The sequence below is a fragment of the Cervus elaphus genome, chromosome 33, assembly GCF_910594005.1.
Source record: "Cervus elaphus chromosome 33, mCerEla1.1, whole genome shotgun sequence".
Classification (NCBI taxonomy): Eukaryota; Metazoa; Chordata; class Mammalia; order Artiodactyla; family Cervidae; genus Cervus; species Cervus elaphus.
Genome location: NC_057847.1, coordinates 50,272,724 through 50,295,095, shown reverse-complemented (window position 1 = coordinate 50,295,095; position 22,372 = coordinate 50,272,724). Strand labels below are relative to the sequence as shown.

The following is a 22,372-nucleotide window of genomic DNA, read 5'->3' as shown; positions in this document are numbered from 1 at the left end:
TATGATTTGCATATGAAGTTTTTCTTTAGTTATACATTCTTAAAGACAGGAACAGCAGCTTTACAATTGATAGCCTTACACCTTGGAATGTGCAAGAATGGGGACAGATTATGGCATTTCTCTCCTTTGTTGTGCAAGCAGACTGTGTTCCTGTGAAAGTACAGATGTTGGTCCTGCCAATTTTAAGAGAGGCTAAATGGCATTAGTTACCTTGTCTTTTCATACAGACTTTTTCTTAAAAAGTGACTTAAGGAATAGACATCAAAGATATAAATTACACTTCCCAACTACAGTTTACCAACCGAAGGGAAGAATTCTGGTATTTTCCACTTAAGGTAAGAGGGATCACTAAGGAAGCAAGCTTTCATTTGCATTTTTAGTGTTGCAAATTCTAAACACTAGAATTTTGGTTTATCCCCTGACTTTCCAAGCAAATGGGGGTGGAAGAGCCCCACCTACTCACATTTAATGTTGTTCACACCAATGGATTCTCAGTTTTTTAGGGAAAAGGTGAAGGAAGGGCCAACACTTAGGTTACACTGGTTTGAAAGAAACTGCATTTTCTTCTAAAACCAAATGAAAATGCAAACCATGCTGGAATCTGCAATGAATCTCTACAGAAAGACCAAAACTATTTCTACAGTGTTGTTCTGCAAAACTGTTTCTTCAGAAAGTTAATAGGACGTAATCAGTACACACAGCACTATGACGTAAGCTTGGAGAAACAGCACATACTTCCTCAGTCGTTCACATTTGCCTGTCCACAAAACTGGAAACTTTTTTCTCAGGATTATGTTTTTGGTTGGGCACCTGGAGGGATCAGAGGAGGTGTAACCCACTGATGCTGCTCACATGCCTCCTCAGCTGGTTTTCAGTCTTTTGCTTGTGTGGTTAACAGGCTGCATTCCTTTTCTAGTAAATGAAAATATCTTTAAGCCACATTTGCTTACGTTATTCTTAAAAGATTTTTACTAGGGCTTTTCAGATTTGGTTTTTATTTTATTGATGATGGTTTAAGCAATTTAAGAGATGAAGTTAGTTTTAAAATGTTTATTTTAGCTTCTCTATAAGGAATATGGAAAGGGCAACACAACATTCTTCCTCTGAAAAACTGCTTTTGAAATGTAGGCTTAGGCTTCATTTGTGTGACTGTTGCTAACCTACTTTTTGTAGTTTGTTTTATAGCTCTTTCACTGATGGTGATGGATTTTCTGTAGCTCTTACGTAGCCAGGTAAGTGGATGAGGGCTTTCAAGCCTTTGAGTGGCATCCTCAGCAGATAAAAACTTGCAGTCTTCAAGCCAGTTCTTGAGGTGCTTTTGTGGTCAGTGTTTTAAAGCAGAGGGTACTCCCCTAAAACAGCTCAGAAAAAATTTTAAGGGACAATTTTAGCTCAAGTGCAAAAAACCCTTGCTTCTTAATAGTGATGTGACCATGGTAAGTATTTTGGCAAAATATCCCCTAAAAATCTGTAGACTATTGCACAGGACCAGGATGCAAGCCTTGGCTTTCATGAAACACAGCTGAAAAGTAAATGACAGTGTCTGGAAACTAAGAATGCCCATGTATGCAAAGAATAGGCTGCAGGTACTGAAGAGCTACTTTTATGCACAGAAATCTCATATTCCATTCTAAACGCAGTAACTCTTTAAACTAAGGAAATAGTTTCTTAGAGTATACTTTTAAAAAGACACACTAAGGAACACATTACTGAGCTTTGATATCAACGAAATGAGTTGAATTCCAGGGTCTGTCAATCCTCTGGACAGGGCCACTACTGTGTTAGTTTTCTCACCTGTAAACAACAGTAACTAATTATCAGGGTCTTGGACAGTTTTAAAAGGATTGCAAACTGTACAAGGATAGGGACTTTGTCTTTTGTAACCCTTCTATGAAAAAAACAGACAAATATTCCTGAATAAATGAAGTCACTAACACTTCACAAATGCTTATTAAATTTCACTTTAAACACATACCAATGTTAACATTAGTTTATGGATTCCTGAATTTATAAGGTACATTCCTTTGGGGGGGGTCTATCTTTTGATACAAACATTTAGTTAACACTGTCATACATTTTCCATTATTTGTGGGAGTGGCTTTATAGGAATTTGCTAAAGTGCTTGTTAGACAAATGCTAGTTCCTAGAACATGCCCAAGAATCGTATTTAAAAACATCCTACAAAAGATTCTTCCGTTAGATGGTATGAGTACCATATTTTAAGAAGCCTGGAAGAAAATGTTCGAACTTTTGGGTTTTTTCTTACATGTGAACCATCTTCTAGCCAAACTGATCAGGCCCCTGAACTAAAACACCTTGGTCTGGGAGAGAATCTTAAATTTTCATGAATACAGAAAAACTGCAGCACCTCCCAATGGACCAAAAGATTAGTCATTACATTTCAACTCTTACCACTGTTTCTTTACTGCTTTGTTTACAGTTTGTGAAAACATCTGGCTGCTGGGTTGAAATGAACTCTTCAAATGTACCACATAAGAACTTTACAAGTGTTAAATAAGAATATGTTTCAATCCCTAAGATAGTCATATTTATTTTTTTGAACAGTTACTTAACAATGTATCACTGAAATTAAAACTTACAATCATGTAACTGCTCATATGACTCAAAGGCAAGGCACAGCCATGATACATGTTTAACAGTCTCCCATAAATACAAAAATACATCTTTATAAATATAAGAAAAGGTAATAACATATCTTGTTAAAGGACAACAGCTTTTAGTTCTTTAGAGAAGTCTGCCTGAAACTCCATAACTGAAACCATGGTTATAATCATAACCAGCTTAGGGAGGATGTCGCCCACTGCCTAACATCTGTAGGACAGTTGGGGTATTTCTGCAAAGCATTCATAATTTGTGTATTATCCAAAAGTAGTTTCATCAGCTGATACTCCCTCTGTGCGTTTACTGATGTTCTTTCCATGGGCCTTATTAATTCTAATTGTTGTAAGTGTTCAAACGCCTGAAAGATGAAACAAATAGTTTAGGTTGAATAAGGGAAGTAAATAACATTAAGCCAGAGAACAGTTAGGATTTTAGTCAGTTTTAGAACAGAGTACTAGGAAACAAAATGTAATAGATGTCAGTAAAGTTAAAAAACAATTCTCATCAACCTCATAAAAACTTCACACATCACATGAGGCAGTGTCAGTATAGAGCTGCCTGTCCCTACATCACTGTCAACAGGACAAACAACTGCACAATCTTATTTTGTTCCTCACCTCATTCTGTCATCTCTTCCTAGTATTTAACAGAGCTCCTGGTTCTCTATAAGAACCTAAAGTCTGATAAGACCACTACTTTTTGACTACGTTAAAATGGCCCAGGTTACTCAAATCTGTCTTTACATTTTGTTTGTTTTGTTCGACTTTGCTGTGTAAAAGTTTAATATAGCTGTAAAAACAGAGGGCGGCGGGGAAGACCTCTAACAGCACACCTGTTTAGCTGATCCTATATGAAAATGATTCAGCAGTGGTGGAGGTATGGAGGAGAGGACAGGCCCCTCCTTCCCTAAGAAGTCTGACAGAGACAACTACGACCTGTCAGAAAGTCCCTTTCTTCCATCTTCCCCACCTTAATAGGGCTATGTATTGTCCACTTCCTCTTAGCCCTTCATGTACCATGTCTTTTCTAACCATGATCATTGTTTTAGGTACTTTATTAGGATATGAAGAAAAAAAACATTAAATTAGGACCAATCAACTATTAAATACTGATACACTGAAACAGATTACTGACCTTACTATTCTTAAGCCTCACTGTGAAAAATACTACTGGAATACATTCTTTATAAACTAGAAAAACTCTTCTGATGAAAAGAAAAATAGTTCGGACAATTTCTGAAAATGAGAAAATACTAGAGGCTCTAGGTATTGGCTGAATAAAATTGAGACTTCAAATATTTCTAGGTAGCAAATACTTTCTTAATCAAAATGCAGAAATGACCAGCCTCAAGCTACTAGTAAAAATTTAAGTACTCAGCTAACCTTTTTCACTAATACATTCCAATAAACTATGACTATCATTAGGACCGGAGGAAAAAACCAACCTCTAGTCTGTTAAGTATTTTTTCCTTTTGTTTTGAAGAAAATGGCAATGCCCTCATCTCATTTTTTTTTTTTTTTGGTTGCCCTAAAAAATAAATTTCTGACTTCTAATCCCATATAAAGGATACTAAAAAACTTATGGGTGCACTGCTTAAAAAAATTCATAAAAGGTGTTTCTTCCCATAAAGTCCTCTAGAGTTGTACTATTCAATATGTAACCTCAATGGGCTCTTGAGGATCTGAAATGTGGAACTCTATTTTTATAAAGTTTAATTTAAAAACTAACAAAATTTTAAGTATGTTTGAAACAATTTCAGAATGTAAATTTACTTCTTCGGCTAAATAAGGGTATAAACAAATAATTCAAAGAGTCTAAAGAGCAATTATTTCCAATGACTAATCAGTGAATCAAAATGTGCTTTAAGTGTAAACAGAATTTCAAAGACTTAACACAAAAGAAAATAAAAAACTTCATTAATACCTTTCTATATTGACTATAGATCTAAATATTTTGGTACATTAAATAAAACTTACTGTCCAAGTTAATCTCACCTTTCACCTTTTTTTGTTGTTGTTGCTACTAGAATATCTAAAATTAATTATGTAAGTTTCTGGTGGACAATGGTATACTAGAATAAATTTCCTCAAGTTTTGAAATTCATGCCTTACCCAAGCCCTAACAAAACTGTCTCTATCTACCCTCACTAACCAATGAGATTGTTTTTTATTTTCTTAATGACTCATTCCTTTTACTGCTGAGATTTTATAAAGCCAACCTTAAGGGTATAAAATGATAGGGCTCTATCTGTGTCTTGTGAAAGTCGCTCAGTTGTGTCTGACTCTTTGCAACCCCATGGACTATCCAGTCCATGCAATTCTCCAGGTCAGAATACTGGAGTGGGTAGCCGTTTCCTTCTCCAGGGGAATCTTCTGAACCCAGACTGAACCCAGGTCTCCTGCACTGCAGGCAGTTTCTTTACCAACCCAAGAACACTGGAGTGGGTAGCTTATCCCTTCTCTAGCGGATCTTCCCAACCCAGGTATCGAACCAGGATCTCCTGCATTGCAGGTGGATTCTTTACCAACTGAGCTATCAGAGAAGCTCGTCTATGTCTTAGGTAGAATTCAATGAGTAGTTCCTTTTCAGGATGCAATTGCTAGGAATAGACAGTAGAGGGCAGTATATCCCCACAAACTGTAAAACAGAACAGCATTCTTCAGAATTACTCAAACATTTCATTTTTAGAATTTTTTTTTGGGGGGGGGGTTTGTTTTGAATAAAATTCCTATGATAATACCTAATGTTTCAAAATTAATAAAAGTGCAGCTATGATATATACAATCAAAGTAGACAACAATAAGCCTATCCACAGAAAAATTAAAATCTTACCTTCATGACAACAGGTTTCTCAAAATTATAAACAGAATGGGCCTTTCTTTGAACAAACTTCTGAAATTCTGGACAGAAAGCAATGACATTGTTAGTACCTTCAAATAAGCACTGGAGTATAGTCAGAAAGAAACTACCAAATGAGTCATCTCACCATTATAAACCATTTGAAAATTAAAGGGCTCCTCTTCATAGATGTCATTTAAATGTTTCATTGCTATGATAAGACAGATTTCCAAGACTGACAGACCTATAGTAAAAGGGGAACAAACTATGAGGTATAGTTTTATGTACTGATTGAAATAAATCCTCCAAATAGGAGGATAACGTGAAAGGTTTGAAGGGTTTGGCTTTGAGGGGTTAGGGAGAGGCCAACACAGCACGCCTCAGTTCAAATGTGTATCAGTCACTATAATCTGAATAATCTTAAACAAGTTATTCAACCTCCCTGAGCTTAGTTTTCATTTTTGTAAAATAAAGATCTTTCCAAACTTCCAGAGATTGTTATAAGGATTAGAGACAATACTATCAAGCATTTACCATATGGCCTACAGCAAACATGACAAGAGCTGCAATTATTATATAACTTTCAATCACATAAGGCCCTCGATTATTCATAATCTCTGCCCCCTGGAAATTACATCTAATTTCTTTTTCCTGGAGAGGAGAAAGTTCACTAGATTCTCAAAAGGGATAGTCAACACCAAATGGCTAAAAGCCAATGCTCTTCAGTAACACTTGGTACATTGAGAATTGTATTTCCAATACAGCAAGGCAGGTGGTGCATCAAGTTTCTCTCACTTTAAATGGGAGAAGTGAGTTAAAGGATGTATAGATATAAAAATATTCTGCATATAAAAACACTATACCAATGTTAATTGTAATTTCAAAACGTATACTATTATATAAGCTCACACTTATTTTAAAAACCACTAATCACACAGGTTTCTCACCATGCACAATATTTCCTTTCGAGTCCATGCTGCACAACTGGTTTGCCTCCATCAGATCTGCTGCAGTTATAAATGGGTGTGATGGTGTTACACGATTTAAAGCAAGCATCTAGGGAAATGCAGATCAGAAAAAGAATATTTACATGTGCATTTTGGGGGATTTTATTGAACAAGACAATTTAGAGTTATGAAAAAATAAATATTAATACTTGGGAAAGTTACTCTCAAATTTAGCTTTATTTAAATACAATATTTCAATTCATAAGCCACATAAATGTATAAATGCAAATAAAACATTAAAAACTTCTTGCTGCTCTCTCGACCTCTTCCTACTTGCATATCTTGTTTTGATTACAACTCCTCAAAAGAAAAAAAAAATTTTTAAAGGAGTGAGGAGACCAAAAATAAGAATACTATTCAAAGCTCCAGAACAAAAAGGCACAATTATGATTTCTATAAACTTTCTCACCACCCAATCAACCAATCCAGATTAGTCTTATGTGACAGAAAGAACTCAGCTACTTTGAAGTTCAATTGTATTAAAAAGAAAAAAACAAAAATAAAATTATACCCAGAAACAACTCTCCTGGAAAGCAGGGAGCAAGTTGCTTTCATGTAGCAAGTTATCTGCTCAACAACAAAACTTCTGCATTTGAAGGTTTCTTTATTTGTAATTTTGATAACATCTAAATTTTTTTTTAAAAGTTTATTTTTCACTGAAATATAACTGACTCTGCATTTAGTTCATATAGATAAAATCAGCAGATAAAAATGCATGATATCTGATTAAATTTGAATTCCACATAAACAATGAATAATTCCTTAGTCTAAGTATTATATATGTAATGTAATAGTTGGAACATTTACATTAGAAACTCCCTCCCTTTTTTAAAAAATTATTTTATCTAGGTATAGTTGATATACAATGTTGGGTTAATATCTACTATACAGCAAACTAATTCAGTTATACATACATATATGTTATTTTTATATTCTTTTCGATTGTGGTTTATCACAGGATATTGACTATAGTTCCCCCTGCTTATAGTACAATATTGCTGTCTATCCATTCTACATATAATAGTTTACATCTGCAAATTCCGAACTCCCAACCTACCCCACTCTTGCCCTTGGCAGCCACAAATCTACTCTTTATGTTTGTGAGTCTGTTTCTGTCTCATAGATAGGTTCATTTGTGTCATATTTTAGATTCCACATGGAAGTGATAGCATATGATATTTGTCTTTCTTTCTAACTTAGTATGATAATCTCCAGGTCCATCAATGTTGCTGCAAATGGCATTATTTCATTCTTTTTATTATGGCTAAATAGTATTCTGTAGTATGTACACACTTCTTCTTTACTCATTTATCTGCTGATGGTCATTTAGGTTGTTTGCATGTGATGGCTACTGTGAATAGCGCTGTTATGAAAGTGTGTTTGTGTGTATTTTTTGAACTATAGTTTTGTCCAAACATATGCCCAGGAGTGAGATTAATGGATCATATGGCAACTCTATTTTAGTTTCCTAAAGAACTATTTTCCATAGTAGGTGGAGCAATTTACATTTCCACCAACAGTGTAGGAGTGTTCATTTTCTTTGCACCTTGACCAGCATCTGTTATGTATAGAGTTTTTGATGATGGCCATTCTCACTGGTGTACAGTGGTACCTCACTGTACTTTTGATCTGCATTTCTCTAATAATTAGTGAGTTTGAGCATCTCTTCATGTGCCTGTTTCCATCCCTATATCTTCTTTGGAGAAGTATTTATTTAGCTCTTCTGCCTGTTTTTCGATTGGGTTGGCTTTTTTGTTATTATTAAGTTACATGAGCTGTTTGTGTATTTTGGAAATTAAACTCTTGTCTGTTGCACCATTTGCAAAATTTTGTCCCGCTCAGCAGGCTGTCTTTTTATTTTATTTATGGATTTCCTTTGCTGTACAAGAGCTTGTAAGTTTGAGTAGGTTCCATTTGTTTGTTTTTATTTCTGTTGCCTTGAACTCTGTCCCTTTTTTAACCAGGGCCCAGTGTCCTTAATTGAACAAAAGAGTTTGGTAATCCTTAACCTTCATTCCCCATTGGGAGGGACCCAGGAACCCAGCAGCTCCTTCCCTTTCTCTTACCTTTTCCTTTTATTATAAAATATTTTCAACATATAGATAGGCAAGAGAGTAATATAATGAATATCCATGACCACTTCCTCAGCTTATGAAATACAAACTTACAGAGTTGAAGCCCCTGTCTCTTGCCCTGGTTGGACTCTCTACTCTTCTCCAGGTAAAAAAAAAAATCATGCATGTCTTCATCCTTCTACTACATATCTTTGTATTCCTAGACAATACAGAGTAATTTTCAAGTTTTATATAAATATCTTGAACTTGCAACACAAACACCATACTGTCAGACATAAAACTTTTCACACCCACCAAACTGGCAGGAAAAAAAGGGTTAATTGTAAAATTTAAATTGTACACCATTTCCCTAAATACTGGAGAGGTTAAATATCTTTGCAAATTATAAATCATGTGTGATTCTACACTGATAGATTATTCTTAGTTCATTCATTCATATTCACTCACATTCATAGTTTGCTCCTTTACTGATTACTGTTAGAAGCTCTTTATATATTATGGACAGTGTTGATGATTATATGCATTGCATTTTCCCTCTCCTAATCACTTCTATGGTATCTTCCAGTATCCAGACATTTAACAAAAAATTCAATGTAATTAACATTAATGGTCTTTTCTCCTATAGCTTGTAATTTGTGTAACTTCTCTAAGAAATCTTTCCCTACTTCAAGTATACAAACATATATTTTTCTTCTAATTAAAAAAAAAAAGCTTTGTTTTTATACATATATTTAGGTTTATCAACCTGAACTTAACTTTAGGCTATGCATTTGAGGGTATTTTTTCCCATGTGTATAACTCCTGATTTTTTATTGAAAAATTACCAAACTATATTTAATCTCAGTCTTTCTTTTCTTTATAATTTCTACCAATTCCAAAACTTTTCTTTTGAATTAAAAATATAATAGGAAACTAGCAAAACAAGGCTTTTCATGTTGACAATTTTGGGCCACACATTTCTCCAGAATGAAAGGCATGCTCTGCTGTGCTTCGTCATTCAGTCGTGTAATTTTGTGACCTCATGGACTGCAGCCCCTCAGGCTCCTGTATCCATGGGAATTCTCCAGGCAAGGTTGCCACGCCCTCCTCTAGGGGGATCTTCCCAACCCAGGGATTGAACCCAGGTCTCCCGCATTGCAAGTGGATTCTTTACTGACTGAGCCACCAGGGAAGCCCAAGAATACTGTAGTGGGTAGCTTAACCCTTCTCCAACGAGAGATATGTGTTTATGTATATATGTGTGTGTGTATCCTCCAAATACCAGAAGTTAGTAAACACTGGTACCTAAATTACTAAAGTCTCTACTCTAAAAATTCTTAGTCTCTGTAATACCTCTGTGATAAAGACAGCTATTGCTGAAAATGGCAGTATGGTTTTGATAAATGGGAGGAGGATGTGCTAATCAGAGGGTAAGTACATAGGTAGGAAAATTCTCTTAAGTTTCCTAAGCAAAACCAGAAATAGAGAAGAAGAATCTGTAAAAAGTAAAAACAAACACCTGGCAGAACCATGGAAGAGTAAAGCAGGATAAACCTGAAGCCAGAGAGACTTGGATTTGAATCCCGGGTTTGTGATCTGCTAGCTGTGTGACATGGGGTAAGTTATTTAACCTCAAAGAACATAGGTTTCCTCAAAGGCGGGATAACACGCAAACATTAAAAAAAAAACCCAAAAACAGCAACAACAAAAAAACAGAATATGAGATTTAATTAATGATATAATTATATAATTAGATTTAATTAATGAGATATAATGATGGTGATAACTAGAGTTGGAAATGGCAACCCACTCCAGTATTCTTGCCTGGAGAATTTCATGGACAGAGGAGCCTGGCGGACTACAGTCCATCGGGTCGCGCAAACAGTCAGACATGACCGAGTAACTAACAAACAAAGTAACTAGGTCACCTGACTTATGTGCTATTTGATAAGTGATACCCATTATTATTATAAAATGAAAGTGACCAAAAAGAAACTCATGAAACCAAAATTATTTTCTTTGAAAGGTATGTGCTATACCTTTCATAACAATGAGTAAATAACTTTCTAGAAATATTAGTCTACTATCAAATACTCCAGTGAAGGATGTTTACTTTGCAAAACAATTAAGTACCCCTTTCTTGATACTGTTTAAACTTAAGATATAATTACTTGGTGAAAGACCATGACCAGGTAGGATTTGTCCAGGCATATAAAGCTAGTTCAACATTTGGATCCAAGATATTAGAAGGTGAGAAATAACACAATAAATATCTATGAAAAAAAATTAGGTCATGTTAACTGATTTGCACATTTCATGCACTTAAGTGTGTGTACTCGATCTCCATTTACTCATTACAATAACAAAGATTTTGAAGTGGCAAAAATAAAAAAGTCAAGCAAGGTAGTTCAACATTAACAAGCTAAACAAGAAAAGTCATATATCATGTTCATTGACACAAAAAATAAACATTTGGCAAAGTCCAACACAATCACAACAAACTCTCAGCAATTTAGGGATAGATGGGAATTACCATAACTTAACAATAAACATGTATTAAAAAGCTTCAGCTTATATCATATTTGATAGTAAAAGACTGAAAGCTTCTGCCCTAAGCTTGGAAATTATACACCCTCACCATTCTAATTCAATGCAAAAGTTCTAGCCACTGCAAAAAAAACAAGAAAAAGAAATAAAAGATATACAAATTAGAAGGTAAAAAGAAAAACTGTTTGCAAATGACAAGATTGTCTATATAGAAAATCTCAAGGAGTCTATTATATTAAAAAAAAATCTTAAATAAATGAGTTCAGCAACATCAACACACAAAAAAATCACATTTCTATATACTAACAATAAGCACACTAAAACCAAAATTAAAAACAAAGTATTATTTACAATTGTTCCAAAGGAAATTAAACACTAAGTGTACACTGAAAACATTCACAGGATCTGTGAGGTGAGAATTGTAAAATGATGATGAAAGAAATCAAAGCACTAAATAAAAGAAGATATGTACCATACTCAGGGATTGGAAGACCTAATGTAGTAGGTATATTAATTCTCCCAAAATTTATCTAGAGGTTTAACCAGTTCCCATCAGAACATAATTACCTGGTGAAAGAAAATGAGTGATAAATAAAATTAATACAAACCAGTAGCATGTGTAATGAACGCAGGTTTTTGCTGACATTAAAATGCTTCTGCAGCACTTCTCTCACACTTCTATCTTCTGAGAGACCCTAGAGGAAAAACATCAAAATAGAGAATTAAGGACAAATGCAGTTTAAAACCTAAATATAATATTGTGCCTCGCTGGTTGGTGTACCTCATTAACTCTATCTAGTATTTATTCATTATTAAATAGGTGCTGGTCTTTTTGGGGAAAACAAAAAATTAAAAACAAATATCTACTCTATTGATTTTCTCCTTATCCTCTTCCCTTTATGTTAATTCCAAAGACACAAAGATAAACATAATTGTTGCTACCACAAAATTTATTCAATCACAGTAGTGGGATGATCAAAATGTATTAAGTAAATGCAACAGAGAATAAGGGTTATTTGTTGCTGTTTAGTCACTCAGTTGTGTCTGACTCTTTTCCAACCCCATGGACTGCAGCTTGCCAGGTTCCTCTGTCCACGGGACTTACCAGGCAAAACTACTGGTGTGGGTTGCCATTTCCTTCTGCGGGAGATCTTCCCGATTTGGGGATCGAACCAGTGTCTCTTGTACTGGCAGGCAGATTCTTCACCACTGAGCCAGCAGAATTTCCACAGTTTATTGGATCCATGCAGTCAAAGGCTTTGGCACAGTCAATAAAGCAGAAATAGATGTTTTTCAGGAACTCTCTTGCTTTTTCGATGATCCAGCGCATGTTGGCAATTTGATCTCTGGTTCCTCTGCCTTTTTTAAAAAGAGCTTGACCATCTGGAATTTCATAGTTCACGTATTGCTGAAGCCTGGCTTGGAGAATTTTGAGCATTACTTTACTAGCATGTGAGACGAATGCAATTGTGCGATAGGTTAAGCATTCTTTGGCATTGCCTTTCTCTGGGATTGGAATGAAAACTGACCTTTTCCAGTCCTGTGGCCACTGCTGAGTTTTCCAAATTTGCTGACATATTGAGTGCAGCACTTTCACAGCATCATCCTTTAGGATTTGAAATATCTCAACTGGAATTCCATCACATCCAATAACTTTGTTCGTAGTGATGCTTCCTAAGGCCCACTTGACTTCACATTCCAGGATGTCTGGCTCTAAGTGAGTGATCACACCATCATGATTATCTGGGTCGTGAAGATCTTTTTTTGTACAGTTCTTCTGTGTACTCTTGCCACCTCTTCTTAATATCTTCTACTTCTGTTATGTCCATACCATTTCTGTGCTTTATTGAGCCCATCTTTGCATGAAATGTTCCCTTGGTATCTCTAATTTTCTTGAAGAGATCTCTAGTCTTTCCCATTCTATTGTTTTCCTCTGTTTCTTTGCATTGATCACTGAGGAGGGCTTTCTTATCTCTCCTTGATAGTCTTTGGAACTCTGCATTCAGATGCCTATACCTTTCCTTTTCTCCTTTGCTTGTCGCTTCTCTTCTTTCCACAGCTATTTGTAAGGCTTCCTCAGACAGCCATTTTGCCTTTTTGCATTTCTTTTTCTTGGGGATGGTCTTGATCCCTGTCTCTGTACAATGTCACGAATCTCCTTTCATAGTTCATCAGGCACTCTTGTCTATCAGATCTAGTCCCTTCAATCTATTTCTCACTTCGACTGTATAGTCATAAGGGATTTGACTTAGGTCATACCTGAATGGTCTAGTGGTTTTCCCCACTTTCTTCAATTTAAGTCTGAATTTGGCAATTAGGAGTTCAAGATGTGAGCCACAGTCAGCTCCTGGTCTTGTTTTTGCTGACTGTATAGAGCTTTTCCATCTTTGGCTGCAAAGAATATAATCAATCTGATTTCGGTGTTGGCTATCTAGTGATGTTCATGTGTAGAGTATTCTCTTGTGTTTTTCAAAGATGGTGCTTGATATTAACAGTGCATTCTCTTGGCAAAACTCTATTAGCCTTTGCCCTGCTTTATTCTGTACTCCAAGGCCAAATTTGCCTGTTATTCCAGGTGACTGGAGTAAGCCTTTGACTGCGTGAATCACAATAAACTGTGGAAAATTCTGAAAGAGATGGGAATAACTAGACCACCTGACCTGCCTCTTGAGAAACCTGTATGCAGGTCAGGAAGCAACAGTTAAAACTGGACATGGAACAACAGACTGGTTCCAAATAGGAAAAGGAGTATGTCAAGGCTGTATATTGTCACCCTGCTTATTTAACTTATATGCAGAGTACATCATAAGAAATGCTGGGCTGGAAGAAGGACAAGCTTGAATCAAAATTGCCGGGAGAAATATCAATAACCTAAGATATGCAGATGACACCAGCCTTATGGCAGAAAATGAAGAACTAAAGAGCCTCCTGATGAAAGTGAAAGAGGAGAGTGAAAAAGTTGGCTTAAAACTCAGCATTCAGAAAACTAAGATCATGGCATCCGGTTGCATCACTTCATGGCAAATAGATGGGGAAACAGTGGAAACAGTGACTGACTTTATTTTTTGCCCCAAAATCACTGCAGATGGTGACTGCAGCCATGAAATTAAAAAACGTTTACTCCTTGGGAGGAAAGTTATGACCAACCTAGACAGCACATTAAAAAGCAGAGACATTTGTCAGCAAAGTTCCGTCTAGTCAAGGCTATGGTTTTTCCAGTAGTCATGTATGGATGTGAGAGTTGGACTATAAAGAAAGCTGAGTGCAGAAGAATTGATGCTTTTGAACTGTGGTGTTGGAGAACACTCTTGATCCCTTGGACTACAATGAGATCCAACCAGTCCATCCTAAGGGAGATCAGTCCTGGGTGTTCACTAGAAGGACTGATGCTGAAACTCCAATACTTTGGCCACCTGATGCGAAGAGCTGACTCACTGGAAAAGACCCTGATGCTGGCAAAGATTGAGGGCAGGAGGAAAAGGGGATGACAGAGGATGAGATGGTTGGATGGCATCACTGACTCAATGGACATGGGTTTGAGTAGACTCCAGCAGTTGGTGATGGACAGGGAGGCTTGGCGTGCTGCGGTTCATGGGGTCGCAAAAAGTCGGAGACAACTGAGTGACTGAACTGAACTGAACTGAGCCACCAGAGAAGAATTCAAAAACAAGGTAAAGTATTACAAAGAATCCTTAAAATGCATGAGGTAACAGGCTACAAAGAAGATAGAGCATTACAATTACAGGGAACAACATGAGCACTGCAGGGAGACTGTGGCATGTGGACAGGAGACGCAGAGTCACAACATCCTGAGGTTCTGTTACTGGCAGAGTGATTGTATGGAAAGACGAAGGCAGCAAAGCTTAATTGGAGATACCTGCAATTCTCCATATAGGAAACAAAATGAGTCTGAATCAGCACAGTGGTGTGAAGACAAGAAAGAAAATATTTATAGAAGACACATCTTATGGAGAATCTCCTGGTGAGAAATAGAGATGAAGGACTGTAGAGGGGATACAAAAAAATGTAAAGATGAAACTATAGGGAATAGAATGTCCTAGGAGGAGTGAAGAGGGAGATATAGTTAGAAGTGAAACTTGCATTACTGAAATTTAAGAAGTAAATGGGAAAAAAAGGAGCAAAGTAAGGGATTAAGAAAGATGTTGAACATGTGAACAGAATCCAAGAGAGAGCAATAAAACCAGGGGAAGAAAACAAGAGGGACATACTTCAAGAGGAAGTGGTAATAAAACTATATACTTTGTGTAACTAAATTAAGATATATTGTGAGAGGTTGATGGCTTCAGAAATTTAGAGGTCAATAGAGTCATTTGAAAAAGCAGTACCTAAATATATAATTAATATATCAACTTTATAAGTTACCTGGTAAAAGTCACCAATTTTAGGAGTACAGTTAATTTCCAAAAGTTTTTTTAATTTGTATTACTTTATTATTTTACGCTCATCTGGTGTACTTTCAAAGGGTATCTGACCCTGTTTATATCGCAACAGCAAGCCCTTTAAGAGAGAAAGTAAAGACTAAAAACAGTGACCGCAGTGAATAAGGATCAATGAACCGTGAGGTTCATTTGGCACTGAAGATTAGATTAGATGGAAGGACAGTAAATTCAGAGTTGGCAGAGACAAAAAAGGCTTGGCTAAGGTTGACATAATTTTTCAAAAATCTGCAAGGAATAAGAATTCTTTAACAACAATAAGAAAAAAAGCACAGAAAACTAAGCATACTGTATTGTCTGGAGTTAAAACTGTATGTTTCTACTTCCCACTGGAAGAAGATCCAGATTCAGGAATAAATTCCTGTCTAATGGGATGAAGTTTTATGCTCTCAGTAAATATACTATCCTAGCTATTATAGTCCCCAACCCTTGCTACTATTTTTAGTCTTTACCTTATTCATGGAAGCTGTAGAGTCCCTTTTCGCCAATAAGCACAATAGTAGCAGTTTCAGAAATAACTTCTTAACATGCTCACTGCAGTTTGCGTCACAGGCAGTTTCTCAGGAGAATGTTATAGGGGAACAGCAATGCTATAGAGGAACAGCAGGATTCATGCTGCTCCAGGGACAACTCACTGGCAGCAGTATAGGAACCAAGTCTCCTAGTCTGTTCCTATTAAACATTCTCACCTTCTGTTCACTGAAAGGTTAAGACAGCAGGGGATCTTTCTTGAACTTAGCTATAGCACTTTTGTGGGAACTTCCTTTGAAGAGAATTAGCTATGGTCCTCTTAAGATACTTTTATACACAGATTTTTTTTACACTGTCTTGCTGAGATGGTGTTGGTGTTTATCTTGCTTATGTATTTGCATAGGGCTAAAACAAACATTCAAGTTGGTAGGATGTCTAGGTTCAAGCCTATCATGAAGATATTTCTTGTATGTGATTTCATAGGTGACTTGTTAGCTATACCTCTGCTTTTTGTTTAAACCTGGAATTAGAAAAAACTTGCTGGAGAGTCAGCACTGAGAGAAAGGATAGCTCCTTCAATGCACAACCCCATTTACAGGCAATGCCTCTGGCCATGGTGCTGACATTTTAATTTTTTTTCTTCAACTGAAGCTCATTTTTCAACTGAAGCTATTCAACTGAAGTTCATAGTCCAGATGCTCTTGGCAAAAAGGGACTAGACAGCTTCCCTGAATAAGATAAAGACTAAAAACAGCAGCAAGGGATTGGGGACTATAGCAACTAGGATAGCATATTTACTGAGAGCATAAACTTCATCCCATTCAGTTCAGTTGCTCAGTCATGTCTGACTCTTTGTGACCCCATGGACTGCAGCACGCCAGGCTTCCTTGACCATCAACAACTACCGGAGTTACACAAACTCATGTTCATTGCGTCGATGATGCTATCCAACCATCCCATCCTCTGTCATCTCCTTCTCCTCCTGACTTTAATCTTTCTCAGCATCAGGGTCTTTTCCAATGAGTCAGTTCTTTGCATCAGGTGGCCAAGGTATTAGAGTTTCAGCTTCAGCATCAGTCCTTCCAATGAATATTCAGGACTGATTTTCTTTAGGATGGACTGGTTGGATCTCCCTGCAGTCCAAGGAACTCTCAAGAGTCTTCTCCAACACCACAGTTCAAAAGTATCAGTTCTGTGGCATTCAGCTTTCTTTATTGTCCAACTCTTACATCCACACATGACTACTGGAAAAACCATAGCTTTGACTAGATGGACCTCTGTTGGCAAAGTAAAGTCTCTGCTTTTTAATATGTCATCTAGGTTGGTCATAACTTTTCTTCCAAGGAGCAAGCATCTTTTAATTTCATGGCTGCAGTCACCATCTATATGACTTTGGAATCCAAGAAAATAAAGTCTCTCACTGCTTCTATTGTGTCTCCATCTATTTGCCATGAAGTGATGGGACCAGAGCCATGATCTTAGTTTTCTGACTGTTGAGTTTTAAACTAACTTTTTCATTCTCCCCTTTCACTTTCATCAAGAGACTTTTTAGTTCTTCTTCACTTTCTACCATAAGGGTGGTGCCATCTGCATATCTGAGGTTATTGTTATTTCTTCCGGCAATCTTGATTCCAGCTTGTGCTTCATCCAGCTCAGCATTTCTCATGATGTACTCTGCATATAAGTTAAACAAATAGCGTGACAATATACAGCCTTGATGTACTCCTTTCCTGATTTGGAACCAGTCCATTGTTCCATGTCTGGTTCTAACTGCCGTTTCCTGACTTGCATACAGATTTCTCAGGAAGCAGGTCAGGGGGTCTGGTATTCCCATCTCTTTCAGAATTTTCCACAGTTTATTGTGATCCACACAGTCAAAAGCCTTGGCATAGTCAATAAAGCAGAAGTAGATGTTTTGCTGGAACTCTCTTGCTTTTTTGATGATCTAGCGCATGTTGGCAATTTGATCTCTGGTTCCTCTGCCTTTTCTAAATCCAGCTTGAACATCTGGAAGTTCACTGTTCACGTACTGTTGAAGCCTGGCTTCGAGAATTCATCCCATTAGACTGGAACTTATTCCTGAATCTCGATATTCTTCCAGTGGGAAGTAGAGACATACAGTTTTAACTCTAGAAAATATAGTATACTTAGTTTTCTGGGCTTTTTTCATTGTTGTTTTTTTGTTTCTGGGCATATGCCAAAGGGAGGTGGCAAATGATGATTAGGACGGGGCAAGAAAATATCAGCGCTAAGAGACAGAAAGTCCAGTGGTACCAGTTCTACCTTAAGAAAGAAAAAACCACAAAATAACCAAAAAGAGGACTGGAGTGTTTCCACATTCATTCCTATCATCCTGCCCTTTAACTCAGTGCTCAGCAAAGGACAAAAAAAAATAAGGGCAAGCAACTCTATTATCACATGGTTACCATTTTCTGAGTCATCAAAAGTTATACTTCACAGAAACTGTCACCATCCACTTCCTTTATATACCCACTGTAAGATGCTCAGAATGCAACACAGCAGGGAAGGACAGAAAGATCCAGGACAGGACAGTACAATCCAGGCTTATGGAGTCATTTTAGGAAAAGAAAGTGAGCAGAGATAAGAATAAAAAAAGCCCTGGGAAATCACAGACATTTAAATACTAGGAAAGATTGCGTCTGATCACTAAAGCAATCAGAAAAATAACTACTGTTAACATGACAATCAGTTCAAGATCTAGAAAAGGTGAAAGTCTGTGACACACTCAAAGGTGGATTCACAGGCCAAAGGTCCAGAGCTCCGAGGCGCTTCACGCCCAGGTAGGGAAAAAGACAACAGAAGAGCACCGACTATGAAGCATTCATGAAGCATGGAATCCTCAGGTCAGATGTACTATCAAGAAAAACTTACATGACATAGTAAATATCTGAGTTCCAGGAAAATTAATTTGGGGAGGAAGGCAGAAGGGAAGACTCACTAGTTATATCATGACACAATATCTGGGTTTTAAGGAAAACAGTCAATTATTTTGACATAAAATTCTGTATAGTTATATTAGGAAAAATAATGTGAAATTAACAATCAGAACAAAGGTAGAACAAAGTAAAAAAGATAAACCAGAGAATAACATTTCATGTTTGAATCCTTCATGTAAAAACAACTTCAGCATGTACATAAGGTCTGAAATACTATAAACCAAATAATTACTTTGCAGTGAGAGGAGGGAAGATGGGCGTGAACATAAGGGAAAATTCTACCTTTTACCATGTATTCTTAAGCACTGATTAAATTTTATTATATGAGCTTTTAATTTTAAAAAGTGCCAAAATTAATAGTGCTTACATGAGCAGAGTATTTGAAAATCAAAATAAAAATCAAGTTTCAGTTATACAAGCTGAGTAAGTTCTGCACATGTAATGTGCAGTAACATGATTATAGTTAACAATATAGTAGTATGTACTTGAAATTTGCTTAGAAGATAAAACTTAACTGTTTTACCACAAAATTTAAAAAAAAATGAGAAAAGAAAGAAATCTATATGAAGTGATGGATATGTTAAATAGTTTGATTGTGGTATTTCACAATATATACCAAAACACCAAGTTGTACACTTTAATATAAACAATTTCTAATTTGTCAATTATACCTCAACAAAGATGGGGAAAAAAATTGTTAAAGAGCAAAATAAATGCAGAGTCTTACTTTTAATTTGGTACTGATATTAAAGATTTTATAGTAAAAAGAATATAAACTACCATTATTGCTATAACATAAAACAATCTTTTTAGAGCCAATGAATATAGACTGTGTTATGTTTGTTGTTTAGTTGCTCAGTTGTGTCCAACTCTTTGTGACCTCATGGACTGTAGCCCATCAGGTTCCTCTGACCATGGGATTTCCCAGGCAAGAATACTGGAGTGGGTTGCCATTTCCTCCTCCAATAGATTGTGTAATTCTAAGCAGACCTAATCATCCTCACACATTAGTATTTAATATTATAGACCAGTTATTGCCAATTCTTACAAAACCCAGGACTCCAATATTTTCTACAAGGCCCATATTTTTAACGTGTGAGATTTATTCAGGAACACTGTTTTCCAAACACAGTATTAATCACCTATTCACATACATATGCTCTCTCCCTTTTTCCTAACAACTAAAACTTGTCAGTATAAGATAAATGGATGATAGTATGCTTAGTTGATACAATAGCCTGCACAAGTTATGCTCATCAACTTAAGTAAATTTACAGAGTCCACAAGGTTAGTAAATGCAAGAACTCAAAGATGGGATTTGTCAATAGAGGTAATATAACCAAAGTTGCCAAGTCTAAAATGCATCTTAACAGACCCAAGAAGAAAAAAGCTTAAGCTGTTCATAAGAAATGGAGAAGAAAAATCCATACTCCACAGGTACGTATGAACCTTACTAAGTTAGTATATTGCTAAACTTGTAAAATAAAGAAAATATTTAATGATGAAATTCATTAACAAAGTAATCTAAAATATAAACAGATATAAAGCCAATCTCATAAAAGATCTTTTGAGGAAAAAAACAGGAGGTATGACATTGCAACTGTTTTATAAAATAAAATACACACAAGAGTATATATTAATGCAGTTTTATGCCACAGTAATATTAGAAATTTTATGCTAATTTACAGATTATAAAAATTTTCAAGTTTCAACTGTTTTCAAATGGTATAGCAAGACACAAAACTTACTTTATGTCTTTGTTCCAAATTACCTGTACATTTTCATTCCACTGCTCGGCGAAAATCTTCTCTGGAAATACCGAAGGTAGAGATAATTGTTCTTTAAATATTTTAAGATACTGTGGAAAACTAAATGAATTCATTAAGTGTATCTGCCGGTGGGAAAATCGTGACTTCACTCTTTTTTCTAAAAGTTCCAAAATATCCTTAAAAACAAACAAAAATCTCCATGAGATGCATGTTTAAAATAACTATACCAATGTTACAGGTATAACGACTTGAGGTATCACTTATAATTAGCAATGCTTACCCTATAATACACAATTAAGCACTAAAAAAAATTTATGCAAGCTTCTAAAGACTTTAATTATTCCCTTGATATACTTAGGACTACAAGGTAGTACAGGTATGACAATGTGACTGGTAAATAAACCAAAGCTCTAAAAATATTTTTAATGCAAGCTACTTTTAATCCTCTTCTAAGCACTTGTAGGCCTGGTGATGTCAATGATGTCCTGATTAGCCCTTTTCTAATTATGTTTTTCTCAGCTAATCTTTAACACTGCAAGACCTACAATAATTGCTAAAAAATTATAACCATAGTGAATACAGCTATATGCCAGAGTAATAGGAAGAGTCTCAAAAAGGAATTTCAAATAGTCTATGAAGTTCATATAAAAAAATTAAGATAAAATGTAGTTAGACTTAATATATTAACATTCATGAAAACTTATAACACTGTTTTCATTGTTTAATGTAACAAATAAACTCAAGCAGCAGCATATATAATGAAGAAAAATTCAGTTCACTAAACTATACACATTAAGCTACACTTGGTATAAGAAACAAAGCATAGAAAAGGAAACTGGCAGGAATGTAGCATTACATTGGTAAAATAAATCACATTCTGTCTTCTGGCTCTTTTATAGCAACATTTAAGAAAGTATGTGCTATTTTCCCTTAAGAGAGGGAGCAAGTTTAGTGTCAATTTTCTATAAATAAGAAAAATAAAAAGCTGTGGTAAGGGCCAGAATGGAATTTCAAATCTACTCAGATGACTCTAGGTTAAGAAGCCAATGGTACATAGGGAAGAATTAAAGGCATCATGGCTAATGTGAGAAGGAACACAGGAAAGATTAGTAGTTTGTGGCTTGAAGTTGGAGGGTGACTGAAAAATCTGAGATTTTTTTATAGGTACAGAAAAATATAGTGTCAGCATAAGAGAACTACAAGTTATTTCAGAAATACTATACATTAATTTTCTACTAAGGAGGAGTTCCAGACCACCCATCTGGGTAGGTGGTTGAAAGGTAGTGGAAGCAACACTGGGCAAACAGAATTAAGAGCCTTAACTTGGGAACGGGAAAAGATAGAAGCCTGTACACTCAAAGCTATGGTTTTTCCAGTAGTCATGTACAGATGTGAAGTGGGACCATAAAGAAGGCAGAGTGCCAAAAAATTGATGCCTTTGAATTGTGGTGCTGGAGAAGACTCTTGAGGGTCCTTTGGACTGCACGGAGATCAAACCAGTCAATCCTAAAATAAATCAACCCTGACTATTCATTGGAAGAACTGGTACTGAAGCTGAAGCTCCAAAACTCTGGCCAACTGATGCAAAGAGCTGATTCAATGGAAAAGAACATAATGCTGGCAAAGATTGAAAGCAAAAGGAGAAGGGGA

The 22,372-nt window shown here is 36.0% G+C and overlaps 1 protein-coding gene across 2 annotated transcripts in view; it reads right to left on the bottom strand.

The window, feature by feature from the left end:
- Nucleotides 1–2,040: 2,040 nt before the first annotated feature.
- The window catches only part of ORC4 (origin recognition complex subunit 4), an 83,071-nt gene continuing 62,739 nt past the window's right edge, over nt 2,041–22,372 (bottom strand). For both annotated transcript variants that reach the window (XM_043894597.1, XM_043894598.1), the window contains 6 exons: nt 20,725–20,898; nt 11,677–11,763; nt 6,408–6,516; nt 5,609–5,704; nt 5,455–5,522; nt 2,041–2,980 (listed from right to left, as the gene is read on the bottom strand). In XM_043894597.1, the coding sequence (XP_043750532.1) occupies nt 2,792–2,980; nt 5,455–5,522; nt 5,609–5,704; nt 6,408–6,516; nt 11,677–11,763; nt 20,725–20,898 (723 nt within the window). In that variant the 3' untranslated portion in view covers nt 2,041–2,791. The remainder of the gene's footprint in view (nt 2,981–5,454; nt 5,523–5,608; nt 5,705–6,407; nt 6,517–11,676; nt 11,764–20,724; nt 20,899–22,372) is intronic.